At 39.1% G+C, this 20,018-nt stretch overlaps 1 protein-coding gene across 1 annotated transcript; it reads left to right on the forward strand.

Annotated features, from left to right (window-relative positions):
* Positions 1–15,719: 15,719 nt before the first annotated feature.
* Positions 15,720–16,841, forward strand: LOC139191816 (uncharacterized mitochondrial protein AtMg00810-like). The gene has a single exon (XM_070812839.1). It carries the CDS (start codon positions 15,720–15,722, stop codon positions 16,839–16,841), a length of 1,122 nt encoding a protein of 373 aa, XP_070668940.1.
* Positions 16,842–20,018: the final 3,177 nt, after the last annotated feature.

Genomic DNA, 20,018 nt, shown 5'->3' on the forward strand with positions numbered 1-20,018 from the left:
CATAGTAAATAGCTCAAAAATATAAGGAACTAACTAAGAAAAGAGAAATGAATTTTATGTAAAATATATATAAATATGAGCTTATCATTGAGGGAGGTAGGTTTGATAGTGAGATAGAAAAGAGGAGAAAGAGGAGTGGGTCGGGGGACAACATCTAAAGGTGGGCCCCTTTGGGTACACTTATTAAGGCCATAAAATAATACTTTAAACAAAAGAAATCTAACCCAAGGTGAACATTTACGAACGTACCCTCATTCCAAAAACCCGAAAATAAAACATCGGGATAGGTTGTTACAGTTGCAGTATATGTCGATGACATAAACCTTATCCGAACTCCTGAAGAGCTCACAAGAATTGCCGCACACCTAAAGTCAGAATTTGAGATGAAAGATCTAGGAAAGACTCGATACTGTCCCGGTCTCGAGATAGAGCACTGTTCGGATGGAATCTTAGTACATCAATTGAACTACACCTAGAAGGTGTTACGCTGCTTTAACGAGGACAAAGTGAAGCCTTCAAGTACTCTTATGGTTGTTAGATCGCTAGATGCAAAACGAGATCCATTACGTCCGAATGAGGATGATGAAGAGATTTTGGAGCCTGAAAATTCTTATCTAAGTGCTGTTGACCTTAAAAACTACCAAGCCTACGTGGCGCCCAGGCCAAGTAATCTATGAGCTAACTACGTCATTCGATGAATGCGGGGCATGCCAACTCGTCGGTCGAGCTCGGTCGAGGAGTAAAATTTGTTGATGTTGCGTTGAGTGTGCGGCTGACTCTGCGTCTTGTGATTGTGGCCGAGGAAGGAACACGTCTCGACCTCTTGGGTTCTCGAACCTGAAGACGAGGCTACTATTCTTACAAAGTTCACGAATCGTCGTCGTCGGATTCGGTCATAGTTATGGTATTCGTCAGAGTAAACTCACGCTGAATCGACACCAAAGTGTAAGGGTACAAATACTCAAAGCGGATATAAGTCTTAATAGTGAATGTGGTTCGGCCGTCTGAATGCCGAACTTTAAATCCCACTTGAGAGTATCCAATCATAAAATAACTCAGCGTGTAATGCGCCAAGCTCAGTAAGCTGTAACACCTCACTTCGCCGAGAAGGCTAATGAGATGACCTCGATCAATAAGGATTCGGAAATCCTTCTTGACCAAGACTTGGATAGGTAACCAACGTCCTCGCCGCAGTGCTGTTGATGCCAACGGAAGATGCTGTGAGATCGGCTGATTCTACGGCGACAGAGTTATCTATGCTGACTGAAGATATCACCGGTTGCTTTCACAGTGCTGTTGATGCCAATAGAAGATATGTCAGCGAAAAGAGAAAATAAAAAATCTCAAAGTTTTTTAGAGAGTTTGTGCAAGGTAGTTGTGTGTTGAATTGGAGGTGCTTTGAATGTTGCCTGCGACTCTGTATTTATAGTGATGAATACGCACTGGTTGATAAGATGAGAAAGACTCCCAAACTATTAAAACTCATCTTATCTCATCGAATCCAAGATAACCTGATAACGTCCATCTAATCAACCACCAATTATATACATACATATATATAAAACAAGTTTGCACCTTTCCAATGAGTTCGCAAACCTAATGTCGCCAATTATATATATATTGTTTTTTATGTATATGGCTGGTAGCATTTGACACGGCATGCAGGCCATGTCCATCGTCAATTCACTTCATCTGACAACATCCATAAACCTAGCCCTCTTAGGTCTCCTATCTCATCCTCACCTCATCAACAATAGCCATCATCATTCAGATCAAATGAATTTTAAATCCATTTTACTTGCAAGTGCTGTCAGACATCCCAAATCAATTCGAATTGTACTGCTTATCCGAGACATGACTCGCATTCTATTTATCTGGTTTAAGAAGACACCGAGATAATTCAAATTAAAAGATAATTATGATAAAAACCATAATATTATCTTTTAACAAAAATATCTTCACTTTTCCATCTGACAGTTGAGAACTATGCTTACTCAACGGCCTTGATTACACGGACCGATGGTGTAAAATTGGGTCCAAACATTGCCCCCCAGTTTCCTTGAGCTTCGGCCTGTAAGCCGAATGGTTAAGGAAATTAACTGGTTCATAGCCAACAACATCTCGTCGTATTGCCGAAACAAATTTTGTTCTCAGCATTAAAGTCACCTCTGTTCTGGCAATATCATAAAGCAGGGCCGAGGCCGAGAAGAATTGGGGTTGAGCAGGGCCGAGACCGAGAGTAATTGGGGCCGAGGTCAATAAAAATCTGCAGACCTGCCTATATATACATGTAAACTAGATTGCCTGATGTGATTTGTCATCCATGCAATCGGCATATAATGTGTGTGTGTGTGTGTATATATATATATATATATATAAACCTGCCTGATGTGACGCTGCTATACATATATATATATATATATATATATATACACACATATATCCCAATGTCAGCACCCATGTAATACTGCCATATATATATATTCAACCAATTCTGCTGAAAATGTCTGCAACCATCAGGTTTAGGGTTTAGGCTTAAAGCCTTTCCTCAACTGATTTGACCTTTCAAAGCCCCACACTTATATATATATATATATATATATATATATATATATATATATATATATATATATATTTCCATGACGTGCATACATCAAGATGAGAAGCCTCCATTTCTTCAGCAAGATTTAACGCCGTTGCCCTTTTTTGAATTTGCCAATTCCTTTTTGGATCTAACCAACCTCGCCGAGCTCGGCAATAAAAGACTATGAATCTGCCAACACCTATACAGCCATCATAGCATTTTCCTGACTCTCAGCTTTGGCTTAGACAACCGAATTATTATTATTATTATTATTATTATTATTATTATTATTATTTTATTCGACCAACTAATGCTGTTGCTGCCCTTTTTTTTTTATGCATCGGCTTGCATAGCCGTATGTTTAAGAAAATAACATATATATATTGAACAAATGAAAAGAAAAGTGGCCGAACCATAGTTAGGAGGAGGCCAACGATGCTTTATTCCAAGTCGAGACCTTGTAATAACAAAATCTTCAAATTGATTTCGCTTTAGGCTGAATAAAGAATTTTCTCCAAATATCTTTGACTCGGCGAAATATTTTTCATTTTTGGCTGCCGAATGTGTTGAACAATTATTATGCCCCCCAGACATAACAATTTCGTCAATTTCGGCTTTTAACTCGAACAACTTAGCCGAACGGGATTTTTCCATATCAGCTTTATCACCAATAATCATGTCAATTGGCATAGTCTCGGCATCTAAAACCATGTCTCCAATTACCATATCAATTGATGTGGTTTTATGGTCTGAAGCCATGTATCGGTCTTGTTCGTCATTGGAACACTCCTCTGACGAATCATTTTCCAAGTTGATTTGTGACTCAGAGATTTGAACTTTTTCTTCTAGGCCTACCACACTTTTAGTCTCGACCGAAAAAATAGGTGGCCTTTGTTCTTCGGCCAAATTAACAATTTTCTTAGGCTGAATATTGGTTGTGGCCGAAGTGGAAATTTTCCCCCCGGCCTCTTGCCTTTCAGAAATTTTTCCCAATCTCTCAAGAAGTTGTTTTTGCTTCTTTAATAGGCGATGACACTCATCCCTTGAAGCCTGATCGAGAAAGATCATGTGAACTTCGTAGTTTTAGCACTGGGTCCCACTGGGCGTGCTAAAATGTTGACCCTAAAAACTACCAAGCCTACGTGGCGTGCATGCCAAGTAATCTACGAGCTAACTACGTCATTCGGTGAATGCGAGGCGTGCCAACTTGTCGGCCGAGCTCAGTTGAGGAGTAAAATTTGTTGATGTTGCGTTAGGTGCGCGAATGACTTCTGCGTCTTGCGATTACAGCCGAGGAAGGAACACGTCTCGACCTCTTGGGTTCTCGAACCTGAAGACAAGGCTACAATTCTTACGAAGTTCACGAATCGTCGTCGTCGGATTCGGTCGCAGTGATGGTATTCGTCAGAGTAAACTCACGCTGAATCGACACCAAAGTGTAATGGCACAAATACTTAAAGCGGATATAAGTCTTAATAGTGAACGTGGTTCAACCGTCTGAATGCCGAACTCTAAATCCCACTTGAGAGTATCCAACCATAAAATAACTCAGCGTGCAATGCGCCGAGCTCAGTAAGCTGTAACACCTCACTTCGCCGAGAAGGCTAATGAGATGACCTCGATCAATAAGGATTCGGAAATCCTTCTCGACTGAGACTTAGATAGATAAAGAACCGTCATCGCCGCAGCGCTGTTGATGCCAACGGAAGATGCTGCAAGATCGGCTAATTCTACGGCGACAGAGCTATCTATGCCGACTGAAGATATCACCGGTTACTTTCACAGTGCTGTTGATGCCAATGGAAGATGTGTCAGCAAAAAGAGAAAATAAAAAAATCTCAAAGTTGTTGAGAGAGGCGCAGGGCAGTTGTGTGTTGAATTGGAGATGCTTTGAATGTTGCCTGCGACTCTGTATTTATAGTGACGAACATCCATAAACCTAGCCCTCTTAGGTCTCCTATCTCATCCTCACCTCATCAACAATAGCCATCGTCATTTTGAGCAAATGAATTTTAAATCCATTTTACTTCCAAGTGCTGTCAGACATCCCAAATCAATTCGAATTGTATTGCTTTTCCGAGACATGACTCGCATTCTATTTATCTGGTTTAAGAAGACACCAAGATAATTCAAATTAAAAGATAATTATGATAAAAACCATAATATTATCTTTTAACAAAAATATCTTCACTTTTCCATTCGACAGTTGAGAACTATGCTTACTCAACGACCTTAATTACACGGACCGATGGTGTAAAATTGGGTCCAAACAAGTGCGATAGACACTTTATTGTACTTAGCTCAATGCACTAGACCCGACATCTCCTTCGTTGTTAATCTTTTGGCAAGATACAATAATGTAGCAACACGCAGACACTAGACTAGTGTTAAAGACATTTTCCGTTACCTTAAGGGTACTACGAATTTGGGCTTGTTCTATTCCTACGGATCATCGAATAATGTTGTACGCCTTACTTCTCGAGTCGATTCTTGCCTTGTTGGTTATGTCGATGCAGGATACTTATCTGATCCACATAAGACGTGTTCTCAAACTAGTTATGTCTTTACTGTTGGAGGCACCGCAATATTTTGGAGGTCAACTAAATAGACCTTAGTTGCCACTTCGTCTAACCATGCTGAAATTCTCGCCTTACATGAAGTAGCTCGAGAATGCTTTTAGTTAAGAGCAGTTGTGGGCTATATTTGAAGCTCCTGGATCTTTACCCTGTATGTCTCGACGATGATCTATGAAGATAACCCAGCATGCATCGAACAGCTCAAGATGGATAACATTAAATGAGACAACACCAAGCACATTGTGCCAAAGTTCTTATTCTCACATCAACAACAAGAGCATCAGAAATTTGAAGTCACGCAAATTCGTTCATAAGACAATTTAGCCAACCTCTTCACCAAATCACTACTGAAGGCGACATTTCAGAAGCTTGTTCAAGGAATTGGTATGCGTAAACTTTCTGAGTTGTAACATTGCTATTTCTCTTTAGATTTATGTTAAACTCAGGGGGAGTATCCTGAAGAATACTTGCTTGATCTTAATGTACTCTTTTTCCCTACGATTAGGAGTGATGCGAAAATTAACTTAACACACAAATTAAACCCTCTTGTTGACAATTGTAGTATGGATAAGTAGGGATCGTTCTAAATCGGGGATTAGGAGGGATTACTAATCTACTCTAAACTGACTCAAAAACTCAAAAACAAACTTAAAAACTCTTAACTAGACTCTAATGACTCGAAACAAACTTAAAAGACTCAAAACAGCTTAAAACAACTAAATAGACTCTGCTAGACACTAGGAATTACTTTGGATGAAAATTGATTTTAACTTGACTCAAAACACTTAAAAACACAAACTAAGATAGATTCTAACTAATTTGACACATTAAAGTAAAGGGGATTGGGTTTTGGACGAAATTAAAGTGAAAACAAGTGAATTAAAGACTTAAACAAAGTTGAACGAATTTGGTGAATTAAATGGATGATGGGCTAGCTAGAAGGTCCTTCTCCACACATGACACACTTGCATACAAATCAATCTCCAGTTGCTTTTTTGATAAACCATGAATGACAATGTCCCAGATTAACCGTGCCATCACTAATTAACCCTCAGATTTTCCTTAAGTCATTGAATTAGATGGGATACGGATCATCAACCCAAATCATTCTTCAATAGTCCCCTACATGCACATCATAATAGAGATACAATCAAAGATCATTAAGCTCTATGAAAATCATAAGCATTGACAAAACATTCATAACTATGACCTCATGATACTCATGCTAGGAATTTAACTTAACGCGATCGTGACCAGCGACCTTCACTACTTGTGAATATAAGTTTGTAACGATTATGTGAAACTCCTTTATATCCTAGCATCAGATTCAAGCATGCAAACTAAGTAGGCCTCCTTAATCAACATACAAGAATAAGTTTTGAATAAAACAGTTAAGCAAATTGCATTCATTCTTTATGAAATCACAACTGGAATTAGTCAATTCATACTGCAAATATGATCATGGTTTCAAAATTCCCCCTAACTATAAGGGTTTTAGCTCCTCATGTTCACAAAACAAAGATAAACAAATTTAAACATTGAAATCAAAAGATAGATTACACCTAAGAATGATCCAGCAATCCAAACTTGAATAGCAAGCACTCCAAGGGTCCTCCTTCTTCTCTTTGTTGCGGCACAAGGGTTGGGTGAAGGTTTGAGTGGTGGTTTGTACGGAAGAATGGTTGAAAGTGTGGAAAGTATTGAATGGATGGATGGAAGGCTGCGGCAAAGGGTGTTTGGATATGTTTTTGTTGTCTTGAATGGTGGTGAATGATGTAAGATATGATGATTCTCCCCCAAGGCTGCGACAAAGGCTTATATAACTCCCAAAGTATGTAAAACCCTAGGGAATAAAGGCTAAGGTGCTGCAGAAATTAAAGGGAAAAGGAAAGAAAGTTTTTATTAATGTTTAAGATTTATTACTCTAAATCTATTAGGAAAAATGCTAAGTCCAAGTCAAAGTCCAAAGGGAATAAGGATATGACATGCGGCAAGGATCTTTAGAGAAAAGGAAAGTGGTTTATGACAGAAAATAGGAAAGGGAATGGTCTCCCTTGCACGACAAGGGAAGGAAAGTGGAGGAAAGGTGCGACATCCCTCTTTGGCTGGGATTAGGATTTCTAGAACATTTATTTAAGTGTCCCATAGTATTTAAGAACCTTTTTTTGTAGCTGGAACTTAGGTGATTTAGGATTAGGAAAGGTGAGGACAAGATAAGGTAAGTTTGACTAGTCTTTCCTCTTTCTTAATGGTTTCCTTGTCTTCCTTGTTCTTAAATTAATTTCTTCATAACTTTAGCATAATCCTAGCCTCTTTTGGTCTTCAAATTCGTCCATCCACCTTGCTCCATGCATGTGTTATCCATTCCAAGCCCAAAACTGCTCCAAAATGCACTTTCTTGCTACTTTAGCCATTTGGACCTACAAACATACGAAAATAGCTTAAAATACATAAATAACTAAGAACTAACAACATAAATGCACGAAAACAAGCTAACTAAGTCACATAAATATGCTCCTATCAAGGAACATTTTTTCCACTAGGTTTTAACGAGGCACCCATCTTGGGTTGATCATATCTCTGATGATGTCCCGTAGACGTTTCTTTTGACTTTGCATTTCTCATGCATTTTTCCTTAGACTTTGGATTTTGTCCCTACTCGGGGTTTTTTCCATAGCCTTAGGGTTTTTTTTAGTGAGATTTACTTCCTTATGCAAGTTCCTACCTTATTGAGAATAGCATTGTTCCCATAATTAGTGTTGACGAGTTGACTTCCTCAACTTCTGCATGATGCTAAATCTACCTTGAGTATTTACACACTCAAGGGGAGTGTTGTAAACTTTCCTAGTTTAAGTATGATTGTGGAAATCCTATAGTATATTTGATTCTAGTTATTCTTTTCTATATGAACTTGTATTCCTTGGGGATGAAGAATTTCTTCTTCCTCTTATTACTATAAATAAAGGCACTACGTAAAAGGGAATAACATACACATTCCCCTATGATTCTATAAACACATCCCTCCTCTATCTCTTCTCTTGCTGCCAGTCCCTTCCCATTAGTCAAATAAAATAGGTTACAATAAGTATGACTGGCATTATACCAAATTTAATGTTACAAGATTAATAAAAAATAATAATATCTAAAACAAATATAAAAAAAAAAGTAAAACAATAAAAAAGAATCAATTGCCACACCAAGGCTAGTCATGTCATAATTTAATTATGCATCAGTCTATGTAATATAATTGTTTTCTTTGCTATTTTGTCATGTCATAACCGAAGAGATAAACAACAAAGAATAAACGAATTAGGGTTTAGGGTTGTGTATTTGTTTGGGCAAGAAATCTGGGATTTGGGCCGAGAAAAAGCAAATGGAGAAAGGAAGATGCAAGTCTCGTCGAATATTTAGACCAAGTGATAAAGTCTTGGCCTAGTGGTAGGATGTTGAGAATTTGACCGAGTCCTAGTGGAATTAGGATTATTATAGAATTAATGGTTGGACGATGGTTCGATTGAGTCCTAGATAAGGTAGAACTACCCAAGTCGAGAGTGTTTCTTCCTCGGCCAGGGTCACCTAAGTCTGAAGTCAGAAGTGCACTCCATCAAATCACCACATCCAGAAGTATTTGCATGGGCGAGCTTGGCTGCGAATTGGCACGCCTACATCAGCAATCAACCACATAAGGACATAGTTAACTCATTAAGCTACTCGGCATGCGCGCCACCTAGGTTTTGTAATTATTAGTGTCAACATTTTGGCACGCCCAATGGAACGAAAGTGCTAAGATTGTGAAGTTCAAATGATGTTTCAATATTCAAATCGACTCAGTTCAACCGATTAGACAAAATCCAAACTCAACTAGAGAAACACATTCAAAAGTGTGAGGAGAATAAAATAGCATGGGAAGCAAAAAAGATTCTTGATACACATAAGGAAATGAGACAGTGTTTCACCCAAATGATAAAGGTAAAAGCTCATGTCACTTACAAGAACAATGTGCTAAAAAAGACAAAGCCCTTTTTAATACATGGGTAGATGAGAAGGGTTTTCATTTCATTCCTAGGTACAAGTTTGTTTCATTTAAAGACAAAGCCTTTGCTTGAGACAATTGCTAATTTGGCTCAGGAAGATCTTCTCGCCCATCTAGTCTTCCGGCCGAGACAAAAAAGTTGGTCGGTCCAAAAGAAAATGTTCAAGTTTCTAAGCCAAATACAAAAATTGACTCAAAAGATGATATGTCGAATGAATGCTTCAATGACAAAGGTCTAAAATATCGATGATATCGAAAATATCGGTAGTCCAAAAACATGGAAATTTTGATGGAAATATTGGGATATTATCGATATCGATAAAAATTGAATAAAAACCACGGAAATTGTAAGAAAAACTTAAAAATTTTTATTCAAACTTTGCAGGATGTTTATTTAGTCAATTATCTATTAGATTATCACAAAAAATTGGAATGAAATGCATTGCATGATGGATTTAACTGATTTAAGTTGATTATATAGAGAGCTGGCAAACATTATGAGTAGAAAATATGTAGTAATTAATGAAAGAAATTTAAACACACCATAATTATTTATATATAATGAATTAGTACAATATTATACACTTTATACATTGCATGGTAAGATACATGAGTGATTTAGTACCACATAGAATTCTTATGAAGGTCTAAAATATCAATGATATCGGAAATATCAGTAGTCCAAAAACACGAAAATTTCGATGGAAATATTGGGATAATATCGATATTTTAGACCATGATGACAATTAAGACTGAAATACGGCCCAAGACACAAAAACTATGCCAATTGATATGGTTATTGGAGATAAAGTTGATATGGAGCAATGTTAAAGGAAATAAAATAGTCAACTAGCATATATGGCTTGGAGTGATTGTAGGACACAATAAGAGATTGGAGTAATTGTAGTGATTGATTGTAATTAGCTTTCCTCTTACCTAGAGTAGCTTCGCATCCTTGTATAAATCTCTACCTATGTACAGCTGCTATGATATACAAAAATTATATCAATACAAGCTATTTTTATATGGCATCAGAGCACCGATCTTGGTGACTCTAGAAGGCTCATCTTTGCTTCCACCACAAACACAACCAGACACAACCAGTTCCTCTCCATCAAACCCAGCCACCATGGGCGACGAAAAATCAACTGAGATGATACCTCATGTATCTGATCCTTTCATTCTGCATCATTCAGACTCACCAAGTCTTGTTTTAGTCTCACAACTTCTTGATGGACACAACTATGGACAATGGAGCCGCTCTATGCGAATTGCTCTCAGAGCCAAAAACAAACTAGGGTTCGTTGATGGATCAATCAAGAACCCTGCAACCACTGATGCTAAATATTCAATTTGGCAGAGATGCAACAATATGGTCTTGTCTTGGATTTGGCAATCCGTGCAAGGCAACATTGCTCATAGTATACTCTACTGCAAAACTGCGACAGCAGCATGGAGGGACCTTGAGGATCGATTCTCGTAAGGCAACGATTCCAGGATCTACCAGATTCGATAAGAGATTGTTGAACACCGACAAGGACAGCTATCTGTTTCAGATTATTACACAAAATTAAAAGCTCTTCGGGATGAATTAGCATCATACCATGAGCCCATTGCTTGTGAATGCGAAGGATCTAAGGCACATGCAGACAGGGAAGAGAAAGAGAGAGTCATGCAGTTGATAGGAGCATATTTATGCGACTTAGTTGGCTTGTTCTTGTGCATTTATGTCGTGTTTCCTTAGTTATTTTAATGTTTAAAGTCATTTTCGTGTGTTTTCAGATTTTATGGACAAAGTAGGCAAGAAGATGCATTTTGGAGCATTTTGGAGCAAAATGGGGCTTGGAATGGATAACAAATGCATGGGCCAAAGTGGATGGACGAATTTGAGAACTAAAGAGGCCAAGAATATGAAGAATTATGGTCCAAAAGATGAAGAAAACAGCCCAAAAATCTGTCACCCCAACTTGCATTCCTTGCCATGCAAACCACATAGAATTCCCTTTGGATTCCCATGCCATGCTTGATCACTCTTGTCCCCTACATAATTTCTGATTTCATGCTTCAATTCATTTAATTATTACACTCAATTGCTTGATACCTCTTGTTCTCTTCACTCATTAGATTTTAGACAACATTTACATCCATTACATGCACCAATTGATGCTCCATCATTCACATTTGGAATCCAATGCCATGTGCAACACATGTTGTTACACCTTTGACCCATTTGTTGACACATTTCACCTCCCTTTCCATCTCTATGCAATGTACACAATCATTCATGCTCCCTAGCTACAACACCACTCCATTTTACCCTTCACACTTTGCATCATTACTTCATTTTCACCCTTGGACCATTGCACACCACACACACAAATTGCCATGCATTTCATCCTTAACCTAACCTGATTTTCTAAGGTTTTTGGGGCCTATAAATACATGTTTACACCCCTTGGCCAAAGGACAATCCCCCATATTCATCATTTTATCACAAAAATTCGTCCATACACACCCTAGGAAGCAAAACACCCCAAAAACACCATTCTAGTGCCTAGAAAACATAACAGCCACTCCACCTTCTTCCACCCTCTTTGCCTAGTTCTCCACCACCCTCCAACCATCAAACACTCCTCCACACTCACCCTAAACCCTTCCATACCATTCCCCATCCATTCTACATCATAAAACTACCCAAAATCTGTCCATAACCCAATCTGCCGCAAGCAAGGGAAATGAGGAATCTTGGATGCACTTGCTACCAAGTTGGAGCATTTTAGGTGTTTTCTTTCCTTTGATTTTAATGTCTAATTTTATGTATCTTTGCTTTGTGAGTATGAGGAACTAAACCCCTCTTAGTTAGGGGGTGATTCGAAACTATGTTCATACTTGCAATATGATTTGATTACATCCAGTTGTGATTCATAAGTTGTGAATTCAATTTACTTATCCGTTCATATAAAAACTAATTTGTGTATGTTGGTTAAGAGTGCACGCTTAATTTTCATGCATGAATTTGACGCTAGAATATAAGGGAGTTTCACCTAATCGTTATAAACTTATATTCACAAGTAGTGAAGGTTGCTAGTCACAATCACGTTAAGTAAACTCTTGGCATAAGTTTCATGCAAATCATAGTAACGAGTGTCTTGTCAATGCTTATGTTTTTCATAGAACTTAATGATTCTTGCTTGTATCTCTATTATGCAATTCATGTAGGGAACTTGTAGGGAATGTTTTGGGTTGTCATATGCAATCATCCAACCTAATAACTTGTGGAAAAAACTGAGGGTTAATTAGTGCAATTCACGGTTAATTTGGGGCGTTGAGTATTCATAGCTTATCGAAAAGCAACTGGAAATCGTTTTGTATGCAAGTGTGACATATGTGGAGAAGAACCTCCTAGCTAGCCTTCCATCCATAAGTTTCATTCAAATTCATTTTACAATCTGTTTTGATTCACTTAAATTTGTCTAAGAATTTGTTTACTTTGTTCTTGTCTTAATTTAATTATTTTCGTCCAAAATCAACCCCATCTTATTTCTTTGAGTCATATTAATTAGAACTTGTCTTAGATTATGTTTTTAAGTGTTTTAGTTCATTAGAAAACCAAAATTCGTCCAAGTTTGTGTTAGAGTCCCAAAACTGCCCAGATTGTGTGTTTAAGGTAGTTTTGAGTGATTAGAGGCTGTTTTGAGTCTTTTGGTTTGTTTTAGTGTTTTAAAGTATAGTTTTGCATTTTTTTGAGTCTAGTTAGTGTTTTAAACTTTGTTTTTACGTTTTCAAGTCAGTTTCCAAGTGATTTAGCAATCCCTCCTAATCCCCGGCCTAGAACGATCCCTACTTACATACCTTACTACAATTGATAAAAAGAGGGTTTAATTTGTGTGCTTATATATTTCGCATCAGCAGTTCTTAATGGGACTGAACGAGAACTACTCCACCATACGAGGCTCTATATTGATGATGAGCCTACTCCCGGATACACGATGAGTCCATGGATTGGTCATTCAACACGAACGCCAATTGGATGTGGTGAATTGTCGTGAACCCACTGCCCATGCAATGCAAACCAGTCGTTCAACAGCACCAAAAGAAGGCTATGGAGCCCACAACCCTAGTTCACGAAAGACTTTCAAATGTAGCTACTGCGACGGAGGACATCCAGTTGAACGTTGTTATTTTCTTATTGGCTTCCCTGAAGGACACAAATGGCACGGAAAGAATATGCAGCCCAGAAATAGGCGTACACCTCCAGCCTCCAACAATGTTGAGACACTGCCATTGACAAATGCTCAGGTTGACACAACCAAAGCACCCATCTCCAGCAATCAACCCACGTTCACAACCGAAGAATATCATCAACTCATGGCCCTCCTTCGCAATAAGAATGGTACCAATCTGCCACTTGTACATGCAACAGGTATCTATACGCCCAACTCCAATTTTACACAACATTCTCCGCATTCAACATTGTATTGGATTGTGGATAGCGGGGCCACATATCATATTTCTCACTCATCACCCATCCATAATCACACTAGACCCCAACATGATTTTGTCGGGCTACCAAATGGTAGACAGGTTGCGATTGAGTCGATTGGGTCTATTAAATTGTCACCCAAGATAACCCTTGATGGAGTTTTGCATGTACCACAATTTCGTGTGAACCTATTGTATGTGAGTAAGTTAACTTGGGCATTGAAATGTGTTGTGATTTTCTACCCCGATTTTTATGTTGTGCAGGACATGGCTACGAAGAAGATGATTGGCCTGGGCAAGCAGTTTAATGGACTCTACTACCTCACTCCAACACAAAACCCTCATCTCGCCAACCATGTCAACCACACCTCGACACTGTGGCACCAACGTCTTGGGCACCCATCCTCGGCTCCTCTTCACTCTTTATCCCAGACCATTCCAGAAATTATTTTTGATTCTACACATGTTTGTGATATTTGTCATTTAGCAAAGCAAACTCGTTCATCTTTTGTTTCCAGTTCAATAAAATCAATTGCACCTTTTGATTTGATCCACTGTGATATTTGGGGGTCGCACCAAACACATACACCCTCTGGGGCACGTTACTTCCTCACCATTGTAGACGACTTCACTCGATTCACATGGGTTCATCTCATGCGATTTAAATCCGACACACAAACCATAATCCACTCGTTCTTTTCTTGGGTCAAAACACAGTTTAATCGTGACATTAAAACCCTTCGTGCAGACAATAGGGGGGAATTCATATCTCTGCGATCATTCCTAGACACTCATGGGACCCTTTTTCAACACACCTGTGCCCACACCCCTCAATAGAACGGAGTCGTTGAACGCAAACACCGTCACCTTTTAAATGTTGCCCGTGCCCTATGATTTCAAGCTAACCTACCCTTAAAATTCTAGGGGGAGAGTGTACAAACTGCCTGTTACCTTATCAATCGTCTTCCCACACCCCTGCTTTCCCATCAATCTCCCTATAAACTCTTGCATAGGACACTCTCTGTCTACACTCATCTTCGAGTTTTTGGATGTTTATGCTATGCTGCCAACCTTACTCCCTCACACAAATTTGATGCTCGCGCTCGTCGCTGCCTTTTCCTGGGATATCCCCTTGGTCAGAAGGGCTATCGAGTTTATGACCTTGATAGCAAACGCATTTTTACATCTCGCGATGTCACCTTTCATGAACATATTTTCCCTCTTGCTAACTTACCACCAGAACCTGACCACAATTCCCCAGTCTTACCTGTTCCCCATGACGACCCCACTCTTGCACCTTCAGACCTCCTTCCCACTATTGATCTACTTTCCTCATCCACTCCCTCACTTCTTCCTGACATACCTCCTCCAACCCCAGACACCACTACCTCGCCAACTCCTGCGCCATCGTCTCCTTCGCTGCCTCTCATTCCCCGTCGTCGCTCTGAACGCATTAAACAACCACCTGCCCACCTTCGAGACTATCAGACCCATCATGCTGCTTTGCTTCAGCCCAGCGCCATCTCTTCCACCATGTCCGGCACACGATATCCTCTTCACCGGTATGTTTCTTATGCTCGTCTCTCTCCTGCTCATCGCTCCTTTATTCACAATGTCTCTCACTTAGTTGAACCAGCCTCTTATGAGCAGGCACGCCATGATCCTCACTGGCTTGCAGCTATGAATTCTGAGCTTGAAGCCCTTGAAGGCAATCACACCTGGACTTTGGTTCCTTTACCCCCCCCACCAACGCCCCATTGGATGTAAATGGGTCTTCAAAATCAAGTATCATTCCGATGGTACCATCGAACGCTACAAGGCTCGCCTTGTCGCCAAAGGGTTCACGCAGTGTGAAGGTATTGATTACAAAGAGACGTTCGCCCCCGTTGCTAAGCTCATTACTGTCCGCTGTCTCTTGACCATTGCTGCTATTCGCAACTGGTCTCTTCACCAAATGGATGTCCAAAACGCTTTCCTTCACGATGCCCTCCATGAGGAAGTCTATATGTTACCACGTCCTGGTTATCGTCGACAGGGGGAGACTATGGTTTGTCGACTTCACAAGTCATTATACGGACTCAAGCAGGCATCTCGCAGCTGGTTCCAACATTTTTCATCAACCATTCAAGAAATTGGCTTTCAACAGTCTCATGTGGACTACTCATTATTCACTAAGGTTTGTGGACACTCCATTACTGTAGTATTGCTCTACGTCGATGACATGATCATTGCAGGAAATAATGAGGAAGCCATTAGTCAACTCAAGCAATTTCTTAGTGGATGTTTTCGAATTAAAGACCTTGGACCATTAAAATATTTTCTTGGTGTCGAAGTGGCACGGTCCAAAGCTGGGATCTCCATTTGCCAACGAAAGTATACTCTGGACATATTGGAGGAAGCTGGCTTGCTTGGCGTAAGACCTGCCAAGGTACCTATGGAACCAGATTTAGTGTTGACGACAACAGGTGGTGATGCCCTCAAGGACCCGACTCGATATCGACGTTTGGTTGGAAAATTAATATATCTTACCATTACAAGGCCAGATATTACGTATGCTGTGAATAATCTCAGTCAGTTCATGCAAGAACCAACACTCCATCACCTTAAAGCAGCACATCGTCTTCTCCAATATCTGAAAGAAGCACCAGTACAAGGGTTACTATTTCCTACGGAAAACCAACTTAATTTGATTGGCTACTGTGATGCGGATTGGGCTAGATGTCCGATCACACGTCGATCAGTGACAGGTTTTTGTATCTTCCTTGGTAAATCACTTGTATCATGGAAAAGTAAAAAGCAAGTCACGGTGGCAAGATCTTCAGCAGAAGCCGAGTATCGCTCCATGGCTGCAACCACTTGTGAGCTTACTTGGCTGAGGAATTTGTTGAATGATTTGCGTGTAAACCATCCTGAGCCAGCAAGGTTGTTTTGCGACAATCAAGCTGCTCTACATATTGCAGCAAACCCTGTGTATCATGAACGAACCAAACACATAGAGCTGGATTGCCATACTGTTCGTGAAAGGATGCAGAGGGGAGAGATCAAGACCTCTCATGTGCAGACGGGACGTCAAATAGCAGACATGTTTACAAAGCCACTGAGAGCACCTACCTTCCATTCACATCTTGGCAAGTTGGGTGTTATTGATATCCACACTCCAACTTGAGGGGGAGTGTTAAAGGAAATAAAATAGTCAACTAGCATATATGGCTTGGAGTGATTGTAGGACACAATAAGGGATTGGAGTAATTGTAGTGATTGATTGTAATTAGCTTTCCTCTTACCTAGAGTAGCTTCGCATCCTTGTATAAATCTCTACCTATGTACAGCTGCTATGATATACAAAAATTATATCAATACAAGCTATTTTTATAATCCTGTCTAGCTGAGTTGTTTGAGTTACAAATTAAAGTTGGAAAAGTGATTATGCTCGAGGAGGATTATGCTCGAGGAGCGTAATAACTCTGATTACTTACTAGCTGAAAAAACAGGAATATTTGAGAACATTCCTTGTTATTTCGCATCAGGGCCTGCAACAAAATTATGAAGATGGTCATATGAAGAGATATCGGCTCGGAACAAAGCTTCATTGGCCTCATTTTCATCATGATTGAGCCGCTTTTATTTTTGTTGGCAATCTATATATATATATATAATGTAACAATACTTTTATTCCTTAACCATTCGACACAAGCCGATACTCAAAGAAATAAAGAGGCAACAAGCAGCGTGCTTACTGGCGGAAAACAATTGCAGCTGAGATAAGAAGAATATCATGTGCTTTTTGTCGATGTTTGTTTCGATTATGCTAAAGTTTTCATATATGCTGATGTTTATAAGTATTGGAGTTCTTTCATTGTGTGAGAGTTTTCTGCGGCCAAAAGTCAATATGGCCAATGAAAGTTGCCTTGAAGAAGGGATCGAGCAAATGAGTTTTAGAAAGAGAGATGATAGAGTTTGGGATTGATTCCTTGAAAAGAAGGCCTAAAACTTGTGTCATTGCTTCTTCTTCTTCTTCGGATGAAGGAAAAGCTTGGTGACGAAACGGTCGATGATTTCTTTGATGCTCTCTAGTTTGTAGAGAGTTTGCCGCAGAAATCTAAAGGAGATTGTGTGCGAGTCATTCATGATTTAGTTTGGAAGGATTAAAGAAGATTGCAGAGGTTTGCAAGAGAACAAGAGCTCTGAGTTTTCAATTTTGCAGAGTTTTTGGAAATTAAGCGTGAAGAGGAATTAGGTTGTAAATGAACTTTTATAGGCGAATTGACGAAAAAGAATGGTTTTAGGGTTTTGGTTTTGAATTATAAAGCCGAGAGAATCTTAGGATTGGATTATTATTAGATTTTCTTTGAAATTCAAAAAGGTGGCTGCGGTTTTCACGTCCCCAAACAGAGAAGACCTACTGATGGTGGGTTCTGCGAAAATATAGTGATGAGGGGATGTTTCGGCACCCCAAGAAACAGAAGCTTGGATGTTTACGTGGCCGAATTAAAGATGACTCCACAAGAACTCAACGCTTGGCAAACAGAATGGGTTCTGTGTCAGACATGTCAATAGCGTGTTTGTTGTTTTCAATGCAATACATGCAAATTAGTGGAGGAGGTTGAGCAACGATTCACTTCTTCAAAATCATTTAGCCAACTGTTCATAGCCAAAGATTTCAGAAGCGAGGGTAATGTTTGGGGGCAAAAATATGGAATTTAGGTTGAGAATGAGTAAATTGAGAAAAAAGATGCAAGTCTCGACCCAATGGTGAATATTTAGCCTAGGTGGTAAAGGTCTTAGACTAGTGGTAGGACGTAGACAATTCAATCGAGTCTTTGTGGAAGAAGATTATTAAAGGATTAGTGGTTGGATCATGGTTCAGTTAAGTCCTAGATAAGGTAGAATTATTGAGGATTGAGATGATTTTTTTTATAAGATCCTGAATATTCAAGGATCGAAACTTGTGGCTAGTTGGATAAAGAATGGATTGAAAACATTGAGGGACTAGATTTAGAGTCACGATACATGTGATACTCAACCGAGATAAAGGTTTGGTTGATAAATGATTGATGAGGATAATTATGAAATTATCAAATAGGACTGGGGAATTGTAATTCTATTGCAATTCTACTTCGCCAGACTTGGTTATCACGAAATTCACCTTATAAATATGAGACGGTTAGCAATGTAGAAATGACATTCAACTTAACACACATATCAACGCTATACGAGAAACCCTCTGTACATTCCTGAGAAAAATACTAACTGCTCCACTAACAAGTCAATACAAATTCATTTTGGTTTAACAAGTTTGGAGTTGGCAATTGACGGATGATTACTGTTTGGTTAAACAACATTTTATAGAGCCAACCAGTGAAGGTGACAGTTTGGTTAAACTACACTGGAGTCATAAAATTAGTTGGACATAGGAGTCTTCATAGTTTGGTTAAATAGCAAGTTGTCATTTTTCGACTAGTTATCTATCCTAAGTCTCTGTCGGTGAAGAACTTTTTTCTTCTTCTGTCGAACGAGGTTACTCTATTAGCTTTCTCGATGAAGTGGAGTGTTTAATGATCAAATATTCCCAAGTGACATTCAGAGTTTGGCATATCAACGACTGAACCACTTTCACTATTAATATACTCATCTCTTTTGAATATCTTTGTCCCTATAGTTTAATTATGGTTTGGCAGACTTATATTTTTACAAATATAGTCGAGGTTGCAAAACCTGGTGTAGATTAAATTTCCTAGTAAAAGGCATAACCTTATCTTCAGGTTTTAGAACCCTGGCCGAGAGTGTTCATTCCTTAGCCAATGTCACCTCATTTAGAAATCAAAAGCGCATTCTATCACGTCACCACATCCTGAAGTATTTGCCAGGCCAAGCTCGGTTGTGAATTGGGACACCTGCACTAGCAATTAGCCACAAAAGGACGTAGTTAGCTTATTAAGTTACTTGGCCTACGTACCACGTAAGTTTTGTACTTGTTAGGGTCAATAATATCGCATTGAACTTTGTATGTAGCATTTGTTATATATGTCGTAGTTTATTTTACATTTGGATTAATAGAAATTCTTTGTGCAATAAATCCATTTTTCGTTAATAAACTTAGTTTGTAACCATAATATTTTTAACACTCAAAACTGGTGGGACTAACAAAGGCTGAATAGATTAAATGAGAATCCTTAATAGAGTTAGGCTATGCAAACAAATAAAATAAATAGGATTTAAGTGGTTTCAAGTAACGCTTGCTATAATATTATAGTTTCTCTCTTAATTCATCTGACCCGCTCTAAGTAGTACTCGTCCTTCTTAGGCCCTCATCTAAACCTTCAGTCTTTAGGTTCGAATCCAT

Source organism: Malus domestica, chromosome 15 (genome assembly GCF_042453785.1).
Source record: "Malus domestica chromosome 15, GDT2T_hap1".
Taxonomy (NCBI): Eukaryota; Viridiplantae; Streptophyta; class Magnoliopsida; order Rosales; family Rosaceae; genus Malus; species Malus domestica.

Bases quoted from the DNA above. Each gene is read 5' to 3' on its own strand.
- LOC139191816 (XM_070812839.1), top strand. From the start codon at position 15,720: ATGGTTTGTCGACTTCACAAGTCATTATACGGACTCAAGCAGGCATCT.